The 17,220-nt window shown below is 37.4% G+C and overlaps 1 protein-coding gene across 1 annotated transcript in view; it reads left to right on the plus strand.

Moving 5' to 3' along the window:
• ARHGAP42 (Rho GTPase activating protein 42) overlaps positions 1-17,220 on the plus strand; it is a 116,589-nt gene that overhangs the window by 44,221 nt on the left and 55,148 nt on the right. The window contains exon 4 of the mRNA XM_009999413.1: positions 5,779-5,850. Within this exon, the coding sequence (XP_009997715.1) occupies positions 5,779-5,850 (72 nt within the window). The remainder of the gene's footprint in view (positions 1-5,778; positions 5,851-17,220) is intronic.

Genomic DNA, 17,220 nt, shown 5'->3' on the forward strand with positions numbered 1-17,220 from the left:
CTGTAGAGTGGTGAGCCAGTGCCTTCGGCAAAAGAGCTCTGCATGTGTGAAGTTAAGGGAAACCTGACTATGGCAGTGGAGAGCTCTGATTATGTTAGGATCACTCTCCTGCAGTCCCTACCTTAAGTTTTTGTGTGCCAGAAAGATTTGAGCTTTTCAGGAGAATCTGGTTTTGATGAGGATATGGTATTGTCAAAATGCCATCAAAAGTATCCTAAACTGTCTCAGATCCTAAAATGTCACAATTACCTGCTTTTCAGGATCAAATTTAGTTCTGCATAAATGAGATTGTGTGCTTTCTAGTAGCAGTTGCCTCTAACTTAACTCAAAAAAAGTTTCATTCGGCTATATGTAACTCCTCCCAGTCCTGAATGGCATGTGATTTATAAGCATCCTCTCATGATAATGCATTAAGATCTTTTGATACAGCACTAAATTTTAGCTAAGAAACTGAATATTGCCTTATACATTGTACATGGAAGTGGCCAAACTATGCTATTACTAGACTGTATTTAAAACTTTGTAATCTTCTGAACCTGCTTTAACATCATCTGAATTTAAACTCTGCAGAAATCACTGATATTGGTAGCGAAATTTTAGAAAATTAACACAAGGTTGTCTATTGCTTGAGATATATATTTTTTTTAATATGAGAGTGATTAAGATAAACTTCAAATATATTAATTTTTTGTTTTATAAGTATGTGATTTTTCTCGGTAGTGTTTTCAGTACAAAGCTATAAAAATATTTGTCCTACTGAGGTCACATAATTAGAGGCACTGATATTCTTTTTAACTTTAGGTAATATTTACACTTTCAAACTTTTAAAATAGAAACTGAAGACTTAAATACATGATTAATGCTTTAACATGACATACTTATATTCTTTGTAGGGTGTAGACCTTATACATAACAAAGCTACACAAATGCCTAGTTGTCTGTATTTAGTTTCTGCTGTTGTATTTCAAGTTGTATTGATTAGGAAGTGTTGATACAGGCCACAGACTGAAAGAAGTGTTTTTTGTCTAACAGATCAGATGTTAGGACTTTTTACAAATTGGGAGAAGGATTTAAAATTAAATTATTTCTCTTTGTCTAGCAGAGCAATCTATTTCTACATGAGAAATGCACTACTATGAATATATTAGCTATGAGATTTGTTGCCTTCATGGAATTAATTTAATTGGTATTTTCTAGAAGTCTTACACCAACAAGAAACAAATTGGTGTTTGTCAGCATTTGGAATTCAGAAGTAATTCAGTACTTCAGGGAAATGAGTTCTTTTCCATATGCAAGTGTGATAACTGTGTTGCAGTGGAAAGTACTCGTAACAGATTTGGAGCAAATACAGATACAATGTATAAACCAAAAATTTTTTATAGTTAAAGAATTTTCCTGTAATTCAGATAAGCTTGATTGAATTCCTAACTCCATCAATACAAAAGTGCCTTGATATTGTTGCTGTCTTCTGAAAATTCTGAATCCTTTTAAATTTATTCTCTCTGAGACCTACTTAGTCCTTAGCTCTACAAGTGAAAATATAACACCCAAAACAGTATTAACTGTTCTTGCCACTTCAGTTCAACAGTGTAGATAACCAGGTGAAGCTCAAAGCTTGTAAAGTGCTTCAGGACTTAAATTCTCTGTGTTTATATTGTTAGTATTTAATAATGAAATTTAATCATCACTATTTTAGATGAATTTCAGTTTATTTCCACTGGTCCTGCCTAAGTAAAAGAAGATGAAGAAGAATAATGCATGTTCACTTTCAGAGCTGAAAAACTAATTGGAAAACTCATTAGAAAAATTAACATTGACTTAAATTTATGAAAATCTAGAAATGGAAATATTCTGATATGTTAAAAAAAATGTTCTTCCCTTTTCAACGTAGTCTAATGATTATGATTCTCACAAAGATATGTTAGGTGATGTTCGTTCTTTTTATTTTATTGATGACTGAAACTTCTAGCAAAAAAGAAAGGTTTAACAAATTGCTAGCCAAAAATGTATTCAAATATAGATGTGGAGTTTCTCTGTGGTGCGTGAAAACAACATTTTAATCTCATTACTGGTACATTAATTCAATTTTACAGCTAACTTCTGGAAGGAAGGTGGGTTGTAAAGTTGGAAAATCATGAATCAGAAAAGACAAATTAAGGTGTTTCAACACATTGGCTCAAAGGCTGTGAGAGTGCAGCGAAATGTTGCAGTTATGCAAACAGAGAATGGCCTCATAATTTGTCAAAGCTAGCTTAGGAAAAATATTTTCAATTTTTAAAATGTTTATTTTTTCAAGTATATTTTTGCAAATTCAGTGTAATTTTTGTGGTCTTTATTTTAGTATTATTTTATCCATTATGCTAAATAGAGGGTGTTATACATACTAAAGTTAAAAAGTCCATTAAGTTCTTTAAGTTCTTTTTTACTAGACCTAATACAGCTCTCAATTGTCAAAGCAATATTTTCTTCTTATGTCTGCCTAATGCTTGTCTAGCATTTAATTAAAACTTATTAGACTAACACAAAACTGCATGATTCTTTTTATTTTCTTTCTGCATTCTTTTTCTGGAGGAACACTGGTGCTTTTGCCAAACAAGAGAAGTGATCACGTTATTTGATTGACTGCCACGTATTAGCCATGCTGGGAGCTGGAACCATGTGGCACTGAATAATTGTTGGATCAAGAAAGTGTAATTTCTCTAAAGGTGTGACTAATCTGAATAAGCTTTTAAGGATAAGATCTGTATTTTAAACACAACATGGATTTCTGAAATTGCCATTTACAGAATCCATTACTGTCTTTTGGATGTTGTTTGCCTGTTCCAAGTGTCTGTGATTCCAACCTAGCACAGAAACTGAGTAGGAGAGGGATCATCAACTTGGCAGGAAGAAAGTTACTCTATTAGGACCACACAGTGAAAATTTCAGATTTTCTAAAGCAATCAGATTTCTATAGAAATGGTTGTGGGAGGATTAAATTCCCAGGTCGGGAAGGGAGAGGTTCAGGAAAGGGCCGAATGCTGATTTGTAACACTTAGCAAGGAAACTGTAAAGTAATTGCAGTGATAAGAATGGGCAATGAAAGGAAATTAATAAATGCATGTGTAAGACAAAAATAATTCTTTCTCTATACTTTTCAGTTTCCAAAAGCAGGGCACAGCCTGGTGTAAATCATTGGGAGTGTTTTCACAGCAGAGCGTTTTGCATCTTGTAATACCAGCTGTTGAAATGCATTCGTTGGGATTCTCTCTAGCACTTTGCTGTTGTGTTCTCCTTCCCCAAAGCAAAACCTCATTATTTGCTTGGCTCCTGGTTTTGCTGGTATGTGAACTGCCATATCAAGGCTCTTGTCAGAAAAAGCTTTCAGTCCAGGAGTGAGGTTGCCTCATGTTCCATTCATGTGGCTCAGCAGATTTTCAGAGGCACAGACTCTGTCTAGATGAAGTGTTTGACACCTTTTATTTAGCTTTTTGATACACGCTATCCATTCCTACTTGCATATATAATTGTGAGAGTGAATAACATTGTGAATCAGCCCAGCAAAGCCACTTAATTCCCAGAGGACTCCTCTCCGTGCCATATGCCTCCTATGAATATGTTCTTCCACAATGTTTGAAGCAAGATACTTCATTTACTTTGCAGCAGCGTTGAATGAGACTGGTAGGAGTTGTGTTTCAGTCTGTTAAGGCTGTCAAGAGGACAGTATATGAAGTGAGGTCTCCTGGTGTGGTGTGGACTGCCTTAATGTGGTAGTGTTGAGTGAAGGAAAAAGCCAAATTCAGCTCCACATGGAGTTAGTTTGACTGACAATCGCTATCAACAGGACTAGCAGCAATTACTGATATCAATAGTATATTTTTCAGTAACATTAATATCTCTTTTAATTAACCTGCAGCATATTTAACATATTCTTGCTGTATATAACAATGACTCTAAAAGGCAGTGAAAAAAACATGTTGTACATGAAGAAGAAAGAAAATACGCATCCAGACTTCTGTACCAGTGACTCCAGCAAGCCTTCATGTTTTCTCTGTGTGCCAAACGCCTTGTTACATGCTCTGTAACCTACCGAAACTTCCAGCTGCTACCTCGTGATGTATGCAGTGCTGCTTGAGGGCAAGTCACTTAACAGTTTTGTACCCCTGTTCATTTTAATCTGCTTTGCTTAGTGATTCTTAGGATAGAAATTACCTTTTCAGTGCATGCACTGTGCCTTGTAGAAAGTGTTGAGTCTCAGATTGCTAGATGTTGCCTAAAAGTCTATATATTTTGGGGAAGTGTCCACCTGGAGAACAGCGTATAGCTTTGTAGTCTGTATCAGGCAGACTGATGGAGTATCTCAAATGCATTGAAAATACCCAGCTTCTTATTGGTACCTGATTTTTAAGTGTAGCCCATTTTGATCACTGCATCATCAAGCATGTCAAGTGTTGCCTTTTCTGTCTTGGACTTTGTTACATTAGGATGTTGGAGAGAGTCTCTGCTTTTCCTGAAACTCTGCCCTTCTGAGAGAAATGTGGTGATTCTGTGGTCTTTCGAATTGCAATGTTAGGTTTGGGAGGAAAGAAAATGTGTTTGTGTTTCAATGGGTTTATTCTATATGTTTCTTATTACAGACTTTTGGGAAGTTTTCGTGCTCAACTGACAGTGTAACTTATCAATTATTGTTATGGAAGACTCACAAGAGCTGTATTCATTCACATTTGGCTTAGATACATGTTGGCTTTGCCCAGACCTCTAAACCTGCCAAAGACCAAATGTGGAATGTGATGAGTATGGTAAAGACTGGACTGGAGAGGAGAAAAAAAGCTATTCATGCAGAAAACCTAAAATTTTGCCTGTAGTTAGAATAATAAAATATTGTTATGTTACGCTTTATTTCTGATGGGTTGGCAGTTTCTTAAAATTTTTCAGCATGAAAATTAATTTAGTTCATGATTCTGCCTGCCCCTAAAAGGCATATGGTGAAGTTGTGCCTTTTTTTAGTGAGTGGCACGATGGCATGGCTGGCATTTGTCTTCTGCTGCATATGTGTTTCCAGGCCAAATGATGGGGGACCAGTTTGAGTGGTTGCTACTGGGAATGATCTTCAGAGAGGGGTTCCCAGGACTGGATTTAAACTAAATAAACAAAGGCCAAAAGGGGAAAACTGTGATTCATTAGGAACTGTGGTTTAGGTTAAATTGATAAAAATAGCTGCAGGACATCTTAAATTAGTTTAAAAACTGGAAAAGTGAAAAAATCCAATCTACAGTATTTTGTAAATGATCCATTTTTATTTTTAGGGTTGTCTGTCTTACTCGCCTCTGTTCAGTATAATTAGGTATATAATCCAAAGAGATAGCCAGAAGATTCAGCTGTCAAGTATTCAAATTCTGTAAACACAGGCTTTTTTAGCCAGTGCTGTCAGTACTACTATGTTTATCTTTTCTGTTCTGCCAAAACATGTTCCTGGAAGTTTTCATTTTCTATTCTGGTTTTAGGCAAGATGCAAGAAATAGAATTGGAATACCAGAAAACCCTTCTCTGTGTTGCAGATAAACTTACTACATTGTTCATTTAAATTGCTTGGATTATTAATGGAAATGTTCCATAATAGACCAGTGAACGCATGTTGTATGTTTTACATAAAGAGGACATAATTATTTACTCCTACCCATATACTCCTGCTGGAAGGTTATGAACATGCATTTTTTCAGTCTTGCACATTGGTAGAGTTACAATAACTCCACTTTTTGCAAATACTTTAAAAGATATACTTTATGTTTAACTTTGCAGATCCAGAATGCTAATGATGTGCTAATAGCACCGCTGGAGAAGTTTCGCAAAGAGCAAATAGGAGCAGCAAAAGTAAGTGGCTGTGGAAGCAATACTTTCTCATGTTTATTTGAGTTTATCACTGTATTTTGAAGGCTGGACTGAAAACAGACATTTGTATTCAAACAGACTTGATGCCATCCGCATTAATGTTCTAGTGAGTTCTGCTAAATTATTTGCTTCAGAGGAGGTGATTTAGACATGGAGTTTTAAGACTGACTATGTGCGTATTAGGGTGTAGCTCTTGCTGCTATTGCACAGCCTTACCATCTGGAGTTCTGTTTATCTTCTGGTGTCTGCATTTATGTTAGGTTGCATCTTCAGTTAACTCAGAACTGCACACTGGGTTCAAACAGCTGTTATGGGCGCGGTGGCCCTGAAGTGGCTTCTGTATGAAAACTGAAAGAAGTCAATGTGCTTTAGGCATATTCTCTTTCTGTCTCTGGTTTCCCTTTCCACTTTACACAGCTGATGCAGTGCAATGATTCTTATTACCAGAGTAATTCATCTTCATATTGCCCAGAGATTTTCCCATGGTGGAAGTGCTCCAGTTGGTGATTTAAGCCAGTCCTCTGGTGTTAGGTGTGACATCTGTGTTAGAGAAACAGCACAGGTTGTCTATACAAGGGTTCAGTAGTCAGCCCAGGAAATCAGATATATTGAGAAAAAGATGTTGGAATGAACTGTTAGTCTAGGAGAGCTATTTTCAGTCTGATCCTGTAGTCTTAAGTGGTTATCAGTGACTGCTTTGATCAAAATCTCTGAGAGATCCATAAAGGCTGCAGTAGTAAATTAAAGAGATGGTTCATAACAGTCTGTCTGTCTACATAAATATGTTAGTTTTGAAGCATTTTGCATCTTGTATTAGCACTCATAACATTTCCTCGAAATTTTTCCATTTGTAAGGTTAAATGGGTATGAAAAAATCTTTCTTTGATGTTACAGCTGAGGTTGTGCTCGTGCTGTACTCAAACAACCTCAGAAGAAGAACAGAGCTATTGGAGAGACCTTTTTGTACTGCTATTGTGAATGTGTAGCACAGAAACTAAGTAAATGCTCGAGAAGAATTTTTACTGTGAACTCAAGGTCAGATTTCTCTGAAATGGTAGTTCTTTACCCTCTTGTTATGTTTTTGTGTACAACTGCATTCTTCTCTTGTCCCACCCATATGCTGCTGTGAGATGCAGCGCTGGGAGTTTATTTATTGTGCTACACAAATGAGAGTTGAATGCCAGCACAAGATTATTTTTAGTTTTCAGTAGTTTTTAGTTGCATTGCTCAATTCTTTGTGTTACTGTTTCATTTTGTATTTCTATAATTTAAGGGATATCATTCTTCACAGAGCTCTCTGTTTGAAAGCCTAACCTGCATTATTACTGTTGACTGTCCTGGTACATCCAAAGAGATGATCCACAGGCAATTCACAGGGGTCTCTTCAGAATAGTATAGGACATTCATATCTCTGATGTCACTCAGAAGGTGTCAACACATGATCTAATTGAAGGTGACTCCTTTGGTTTTTTTAATCGTTAACATTAATGTTGAAGGCAGGGCACAACAGGACAAGTTGGGTCCTCTCTGTTCAGTATATCACAACAGCTGATTTACTTTCCGTACCCCTTCCAGATAAAATATTATTGGTTTTATTTGTCTGTGGTCACACAACAGTGTACTGAGTGAGTTCAGGAGAGCCTGACTCAGCTTACCAGTGTCTAATGTACATCATTAAGCAGCACTGTGTGTGTTTGGGGCAGTCCAGGATACTGGCTTGACCCACTGATACCATTTAGAGAGCTCTCCCAGCTCAGTGTTTTCTAAAATGTCAGATAAGCTCAGCATTACTTGCACTGTTCATTGAGTTCAACTGTCAAGCTCAAAAATTAGAGATTCAGACTGCCTGCATAACCCAGATTGTGATACAAACATTCACCTCTGAATTGACTTTTGTCAGCAGAGGCAATTACAGTTGGCCTTTAACTAAATGGAATTAACATAAAGAAGTGAGAGATTAATTACATTTAATACTGATTTTCTAGTAATTACAAAATAGCAAAGTAAGGTCTAGAAATAATGAGACCAGTATGAAGCAGCAGAGAAATCTGGGCTTTCTGAAACTCAGTAAAGTAGCAAACAGAGTCAGATCACTTACCTCCACTTCTGTCCACTGGGCTCAGCCCTTGAGCATTTATGATGGAGCCTTACAAATATTGGATGAGTTGAGCTTGCTAGTTATTTATCTGCAGTTGATGAAGGTTTTTACAGAGATTTGGCTCTCTGACCTCCTCTATGGTTATCTGAACTGATAGCCAAGAAAAAAATATAGACACTTTCTTGTTGCTTGGATATCAACATCAAGCAGCAAGTTTCACAGACCTGAGAATGTCACTTTTTATTTGAGGTCTTCTCTAAACACGTCGGCTGTATAGACTATGTATCAGCTGTTACTTTTTGATCTAAAGAATCTGGTTTGAGCTATTTATTCCCCTAGTATTACAGAATCAAAGTTTTGTTCTGGTTGGAAAAGACTCTCACACTGTAAAAGTGTATTTTATAAGCAGTAGTGAGTGTTGGATTGTCTTCCTTAAAGTTGGATTTGAAATTATTAAATGTAGTACCCTGTTAACCCCCTAAATTTCTGGAAGAAAAAAATTGTTAGATAGTATACAATTATTTTAGTACTACTGTCAGATTTTGGTGAGGGGAAGATTATGAGAACAAGTGCTTAGAAGTGCTCACTGGGCTTTTTTCTTCCTTTTCTAAATCACCAGATAAAATTCAGCTGGATGCAAAAACAATCCCCTCCACTGCTCCACCACACATAAGCAATTAAAAAAAAATTAAAATGAAAGTGTTATAAATAAATGACAAATTTCACTATGAAAATTGCAATTTTATTTTTGTAATCGTGTAAAACACGATTTTACATCACTTGTTCTTCTTGATTTATACTACTTGCTCTTCTGTTTTTATTGCACATAATTCAGTTCTTCCTTTTCTGTACACACTCAGTTTAAATAAAGTGGAGTTCTCTCCAGAGGCTACACAAACCCAGCTTTGCATTGGATAGCATGTTGATTTACTCCATCTGAGTTTTAAAAAAATGACCTCTGCAATTATTGTAGAAACACGAGCAAAAGCTGGGTGAGGTAACTGGGAAAGGATTTCAGGCATGAAGCATTTTGCCTTATTTGGTAAATGTGGTTTGCAAGTCCCCAGCTGGTAACTTTGGTGAGATCAGTGTGTGATGTGTTACGTACAATAAAGCCAAACTGGGTACAGTATTTAGAAGCATTTGTTCCAATGTTCGTTGACCTTTAGTACAACTTAAATCAGATCAAAACCAACGGAAGCAATTTTGTTTTTAAGACTTAAAAGGAGAGAGTTTTTTCCTCCTTACAATTCCATCTACTTGTTTCATAAAATTATTTATTTTGGCCCGGGGAGTTAGCTTTTTATTATCATTTACTTTCATTCATTCAGAGCTGTGAATGCCTTTCTACTTGGAAAATCAATCCATGTTCACTGCTGGGATTAATTTTCCTGCATCTACGTTCACATCCATACTCACATGATGTAGGCATGCAGGAGCTGGCATGCTCCCTTTGTGTTTTATTTGGATTGTCCGGAAGCTGAGGAGCATAAAACAAACAAAAAAGCCCTCATTTTTAAAACTCTTGACAGAAATCTGTCAAAGCAGACTTTTTGATAAGTATCTAAAATGAGTTAGAAATGCCAGAATGTCCATTTTGTGAACTGGCTTTCTTGGTCTAATTAAATTATAACACTTGTTATCCTTTAACTGAGAAAAATGAATTACCTTGCTCTGGTAGGTATGGTGGACGGTGTTTCATTATAAGCAGCATCTGTTACTCAAGGTTTGGTACTTGTGAACACTATTTTTGGAATGTTTTAATGTCTGTCTGAACCATAGAGAGGAATGGGCCAGGGGAAGGGAACAGGAATAAAGCCAGGCCAGGATAATTGATGGTCCAATATTTTGAGCTAAAATGCAACAGTTCATAAAAAATGCTTACTACCAGAGTTACCTGATATATCTTTTTGATAAAATAACTTGTTTTGTAGGCAAGGAAACACAGTGGATCAAACCTATTTCTATTTCAGCAAAGCCTTTAAAGCACTCTACATGATACATTATAATTTAGTTTAGATGGGGGTTCCTGTAAGAAACTCAGTCTGTGTAAGGAACTGACTAATGGGGAAAGAGCAATGAGTTTTATTTATGGGAGTGATTGTCTGGTTACAGAGAAGTTACTGATTAGAAGATGCCAAGGGGCATTGACATTGCTTTGTTGTTTTATTTTCAGTAAAGACCAGGTAAAAAAAAATCTGGTGGTTCTGATGCAGATTGAGGTTGCCATAGGTTGAGGGCATTGCCAAGACAGAAGAGGAGAAGAGGAGGACTGCAGGATTGGAAAGACAGCGTAAGATGAAATGACTGAGCAGGAGGAACTGAGGCTACTTGGTAGTTGCTCTACAGCTGCAACCAAAAAATTGCTTTACCAAAAAAAAGCTCAAGTGGCAACCTCTTTAGATACTACTGCCTTAAAGGATCTGTCTTAAGTTTTCTTTTACATATCTAAATTATTTGGCTTTGAATTAAGCTTTAGAACTGTGAAAGAGCTGTAAATTGCATTTGTAAATGCAATCAGTTTCAAGGTGTTGGTCCTGGATAATTTTATAGGGAGAAATAATTCAGAACATGTTGTCTAATATCTTATTTAAACTAGTACTGACAGATGTAAGAACTGAAATTAGGAGGCTAAGCTAAAAAAAAAATACTGGTTTTATAGCGGTAAATGGTGTTTGTGACAGTTGTAAGAAAAGTTAAAAATTTGAAAACTTCTTCAGATTATTGTTTAAAATGTTTGTTATTTTATCTTTATTTTTGCTCTTTCCCTCTGGATTTCATTTTCTGTTCAGAGTGTTATGTGAATTGATCCAGATCCTGAAACCTGGAGTAGCTTGATTGTTGCTGCAACTGTCTACTTTTCCCTTTGTAATTTGCATTTAATGCAAATATATAGTATAAACATGATTTTAAACAGATTTTTTTTCACTTTAAAATACAGCTATTTAAGTAAATTTTTAGAAATAGGAAGCTGTGAAATACCTGCATCAATTTGGCAATCTCTATTTGACCTTGACAGGCTGCAGAGGTGGGCCAATGCCAACCCCAAGAAGTTCAAGTTCAACAATGTGAAGTACAATGTCCTTCACCTTTGGTAGGAACAACCCTAGACACAAATACAGGCTGGGGGGAGAATGGCTAGAAAGCAGTTCTGAGGAAAAGGTCTTTGGGGTGTTAGTAGATGAGAAGCTTGACAGGAGCCACCAGTGTGTGCTGGAGTCCAGAGGGCCAGTCACATCCTGAGCTGCATCAAAAGATGTGTGGCCAGCAGGGCCAGGGAGGTGATTCTGGTGAGGTCACACTTGGAGTACTGTGCACAGCTCTGGAGCCCTCAGCACAGGAAAGTCATGGAACTGTTGGAGAGGGTCCAGAGAAGGAACAAGAAGATGATCCAAGGGCTGGAGCACCTCTACTCTGAAGACAGGGGGAGGGAGCTGGGGCTGTTTAGCCTGGAGAAGAGAAGGCTCTGGGGAGACCAGTAGTTGAAAGGGGCCTACAGGAAAGCTGGGGAGGAGCTTTTCACCAGAGAGGGTAGTGATAGGATGAGGAGTAATGGTTTTAAACTGAAAGAGGCTAGACATCAGGAAGAAATTCTTCTCTATAAGGGTAATAAGGTGCTGGAATAGGTTGCCTAGGGAGGTTGTCAAAGCCTCCTCCCTGGAGGTGTTCAAGGTCAGGTTGGATGAGGCTTTGTGCAACCTGGTCTAGTGTGAGGTGTCCCTGCTCATACCGGGGAGGTTGGAACCTGATGATCTTTAAGGTCCCTTCCAACCTTAACCATTCTATGCTTCTATTCAAATTATTTTTTTTTAAGTAGAAAATAATTGTAGTGCTACAATTCTAACTAACTAACTGCTAGTACTAGGCAGTGCTTCTTTTATGGATTTTTATGTGAAATATTTGCGAAGTTTTAAAAATAGTGGTGCAGAGCCCAGTGTGCACACTTCATCTTTTCAGGCAGTCTTAATTATTTTTGTGGAATGCCAAACCACTGAGCTGGCAGGTATCTCTAGTTTAGCACCTGGAGCCAGGGATTTTTGAAGCGGCTAATCTGCTTGGGACAGCTCTTGTCATTCTACAAATGCAGCAAAAATATTTTTTCATTGCAGTTTACTTCAGTTCAATATCTTTCATTCAAAAGTTGAGAAACTTTTAAGAAGTTAAACAGGATTTTTTTTTATTTTTATTTTTTTAAAAAAAGGCAAAAACTCAGATCTCATAACTAAAATATTATGGGTGCAGTGATTAAAAACTGTGGGTTCAGTTCATTAACTGCAGGTGTTTATTAGTAAACCAATTAGTATAATGTCCAAAGATTGTTTTAATGAATTGTTTAAAAGTTAGTGTGGTTAACTAGCTGGCTAATAGAAGCCAGTTTCGAGGGGAGGGGGAATCTTGTCTCCACCCTGGAAAAGAGGTTTCAAGGTTGTTGATAAGACTCTTCAAGAATCTCAAGGAGGATTTAAGAGAAAGACAGGAAATGGCCAATTGCCCACGGCACAGAGCAGGACAAGACTTAGAGGAAGCAGAGTTTGGTATTCTGTGCCTTGCACAAGATCTCAGTCTTCATTCAGCTAGTCAGAGGCATCTATTCCCCTGCCCCCTCCCCGTGCTCCAAGTAAGACTCCACCCTGAATTTTGGCATCCTTTACCAAATCAAATTTGTCACGTTTTCAGAAAGGCAGCTGTATTCTTTTACCCTACAGGGATTACTTCAAAGTTATGCTCATGGATGTTGCAGTGCCACAGCTGTACCAAACCTAAATCATGAGCTTTTTATACAGGGGTATAAATTAGTCTGTTAATCCTGTTCTGATACAGAATCACCCTTGTGGGGTGATTAGACCCCATCTTGGGGTTTTCTTCAGCAGCCTTGGGGAAAACAAAATTACCTTTCTCCATTGCTTCCTTTTCTTCTGTGGTGCATTTAACAGCATAAAACTAAATCTGTTATGTTTGGTATTACTCAGATAGTGTTGAGTCTGTGGATCTTTATTCCATACCTATGGCAGAGCTGCATTTTCCAGTCTAAATGGGAAGTCATATGATTGGGACACTTGGCTGTATCACCATAGGTTTCCCTTCATCCAGTATCTTGTTCTATCTATGCAGCGGGTTCTGCAGGGTCCTGGGAATATACAAACTTAGTTTCTTACAGTTGTAGCAATTTTGATTTTGGCAAAGTATAAAATAGCTCTGTTTTAAAGTGTAGTGGATGATAGTAGCTGGAAAGTATCACTTCTGTACTCTAACAAAAGATGGCCATCATAACTCGAAACTTCAGCATGTTTTCGTGTAGATACAGGAGATTAAGAGCTCCATCTTTCCACAAGATGACCCAGGTTCATTATTCAGAATCTTTCAGGCTGCAGTAGCCACCACAGAATCATTTGTTCCTGTGGATCTTGCCAAGAAGGGGTGGTCTCAGATGGTTGTTTTGATGAGAAAATCATCCCTCCCTAAGAAGTAAGCTGAGAGCACTGGTTGAGCTTAACAGCGCCACTGGGGAGGCATGACTCTTCACCCCGAAGTGGTAATTTGTGTTTCTTTATCAGTGTTGTAAGATGGACTCTGAAAATAGATGCTTTCAAAACAAAACAAAATCACTTCTGACATTAACCCCAGACTGTTTCCTTTCTTTCTTTTTTTTTTTCTATCTGTAAACAACACAGCTTCCACTTGTGTGTATTAATGTAAAAACTTTCTCATAACACTCCTCAAGTCCCTCCTCAGATCCGTTTTGTGGTCCCGTTGTGATGACGTGGAAGGTTGCGTGAGACCATGAGCTGCACTGAAGGTGCTGCTGGCGTGCTAAAATCAGCAGTGACAGCTCATTGGTTGGCATAGGAAGGAGAGAGATTCCCAAGAAGTGTTTTTAAAAAGAAATTATTTTTATCATCTGCATTTGAAATAAGGCAGTGAGTATGTGATGTTATAACTAATCTGTTGGAATTGCTGTATTTGAGTGGCATTGTGTTCTTTGCAGCTTGTTTGCATTTTCTTTGCTTTAAGTGCACAAAGGAAAGAAGACAGTTGCTAACTGTGCACATGATGTGGCCTCTTCGTACACATTTCAGTTTACTGCTGTACTGGGACATTACTGAAATAACTTCCTTTGTGAAGGAATCTAGAATAGGAAAGGAGGCATGGAGAACCTGAGGTGGCAGTGTGCCTCTGTGGGGAGGAAAGAAAGCCAGTACTGATAGGAAGAACGTGGGTGAGGAAAGCAGCACCATCACATGCGAGATGCCAGTAAGGCAACTGCTCGGGAAATGGGTGATGGCCACTATGGAAGAGAAAAGCAGCAATGACAGGAAAGGGACAATGCTGGAGACCAAGGGAAGTTGTTGTCTAGTGTAGTACAGTTTTAAAAATTGGATGTTCTTTTTGTCATTGAGAAGTTCACTGATCTGACTTACAATGAAATTAAGCCTTACTGTCAAGTGCAAAGATCATTCTACAAAAGCTGTCATGCTTGTAGCAGCCCTGTGCTGTACTTACACAGATGAACTTGAAAGGCCAACTTCTAGCTGTTTAAACATGCATGAAGCTGACAGATTTGCCCCTGCTTAGTCCAGGTGGTGACATGGAAGATTAGACAAAAATTGAAGCTGTCTGTGCCCCATGAGTATGACCAGACCACTTCAGTATTACCTACTGTAGATGCTGCTTTTCTTCTGTCTGTGCAGTCTATGTATGGCATTGTTTGCATCAAGGAGTTGTTCACAACCTACCAGACCTATGGTGTTAGGTGTCTTTTCTTGTAAACTTTCTTTTATGTTTGCCCCACTTTGTCATCAGAACTGAACTGAATTTGGTGTGTATGAAAGCGTAGCAGAACCAATAAAAGGCATTGTAAGCTCACACTGGAACTAGATAATGGGAAAACAAATACAATAACTACTCATGTAGATAATGTCTTCTCTCCTGTATGATTTTTAAGTGTTAATGTTAACAGGTTTACATGGCTAGTGTTGCCAGCTCAGTGACTTCAGCTTTTTAAGTATTCTAAATCATAGCATGTGTTATTGCTAAATAACTTTTATTTTTTGAGACTTGCATGTCCCATATGTGAGTTGGCTTCTTTCCTTTTCTCATTTAAGTGATGACTTAGTATCAAGTTCTATCTTGCGTGATTGTTTACTTTCTACTCAGCCTATGTAGCTATAATGACTTCTTAACAAAGCATATGACATGAGCAGTTTATTCTGTATAACTTTTGATGAAGTATACAGAGTTAATTCAAGCTTCTTTCTGAATTCCTAAATAATATAGGTAACTTCCTTTTTCAAAACATGAAAAGTCACCAGGTTTTGTACAGGAACAGGAGACCCACTTGCTGTATGGTAACACATTTTTAACTTCAGAAAACTTATCCTAAGCCTGCTTCAGAGAAGAGTTTAAAAAGTCAGTATCTACTGTTCTAGGGAGCTGCTTCATGCTTTTTAAGCAGTAACATGCTAATCATCTAAATAAGGTACTCCAGCAAAAATACTTTAGTAGACAGTAAAAACCATAAAACTAGATTACGTGTCTAGACTTACCAGTCTTGCTCTTTGGGCTGGGATTTAACAGATTCCCAGACATCTAGCAACTACTCCTGGAATCTGCAAATGCCAAATAAACTGGAGACAACTCTTCAGCTGAGTAACGGGGAGTCTTATGTGTCCTGCTTTGCAACCTGCCAGTATTAGCAGGTTTGCATGTCTTTCAAATAGTGCTGGGAAGTTTTAAATTTTTTTTCCATTTCAAGAGAAAATTTTATTGAGATAAACAAATGACATCTTAAAAATACATTTGTTCATTTCATAGTAACTGCTTCTTAATTTGAATAGAATTTTAGATCTTATAGAAATAGTGAAACTTTTTTGTCTGTTTTTTTAGTCTCTGCTGCTAAGTACCTGCTGTCTGCATACATATGATGGAATAAATAGGGAAGTGTTAGGAAATGGCTATATGATTCTTCTCTTCCAGGAAGCACTTTCAAAAAAGTATATTACAAAGGGAAAATTTTCTTCAGAAGTTAATGAACCTGGAAGTAAATATCTTTCAGGGTGAAGTATTTTCATAGAATCATAGAATAGTTAGACTTGGAAAGGACCTCAAAGATCATCAAGTTCCAACCCCTCTGCATGGGCAGGGACACCTTCTACTTGATCAGGTTGCTCAGATCCCCATCCAGCCTGGCCTTGAATGCTTCCAGGATGGAGCTTCCACAACTTCTCTGGGCAGCCTGTTCCACTGTCTCACTACCCTAACACTAAAGAATTTCCTCCTGATCTCTAACCTAAATCTCTCTTCTTTCAGCTTAAAACCATTACCCCTTGTCCTCTCACGACAAGCCCTTGTAAAAGTCACTCCCCAACTTTCCTGTAGGCCCCCTTCAGGTACTGGAAGGCCACTGTGAGGTCCCCCCAGAGCCTTCTCTATTTCAGGCTGAACAATCAGCCTGTTATATGTGAACTCCATCCTAAACTTAAATTAGGTTTGTTTTTTTCAAAATAAGTTCTTAGTTTTGTGCATATCTTATCTGATTTTAAATTATTATTTATTTTTTTTTACCTGCCACTTTTTAATATTTGTCTTCATAGCTTTAATGCTGCTGAAAACTTCTGTGCACCTGGTTTATTGCCTTGTTATACTTCATAGTTGCATTAGTTTCTTTGTATTGTAATTATTTTTGTCTTACACCATATTTTTTCTGGATATGCACAGTTGCCATACGGTTGTTCTTTTTTAGTAAAGAACTGATTTAAAAATTTATAGCTGTTAGGACATTTAATTTTCTACATAATGCATTCAGCTTCAATTTGAATTTTTTTCACTAGCAGTTATGAGGAACATAAATCATAATTTATGACTGCATTAACCCTCTTTTATATTAAGCATGAGTAATTTCTTTATAAACTACAATAGAACTTTGTACTACTTAGTATTATTTGCTCACAATACTTAAACCATGTCCTTTAACCTCCTAGCTTTCTCACAGATTTGGAGAAACCCTATACCCTCATGATGCATTAAATTCTGATTGAGTGGAAGAGGGAAGGAGTTTTATATCTCCACTTTTATTTTGGAACATCTCTTTTGGCCTTATCTTGAACTGTGAGCATTCACATAACAAATCAAAATCTTTACCAAAAAGAAATCCCTCCATCCAGACATCTAAGAAAATGAAGCCTGGGGTCTCAAATGCCTATGATAATTTCAATTTCAGTAATACCAAACAAAAACCACCACCCTCCTGACCTAGC

The sequence above is a fragment of the Chaetura pelagica genome, unplaced genomic scaffold, assembly GCF_000747805.2.
Source record: "Chaetura pelagica isolate M959 unplaced genomic scaffold, ChaPel_1.0 scaffold85, whole genome shotgun sequence".
Taxonomy (NCBI): domain Eukaryota; kingdom Metazoa; phylum Chordata; class Aves; order Apodiformes; family Apodidae; genus Chaetura; species Chaetura pelagica.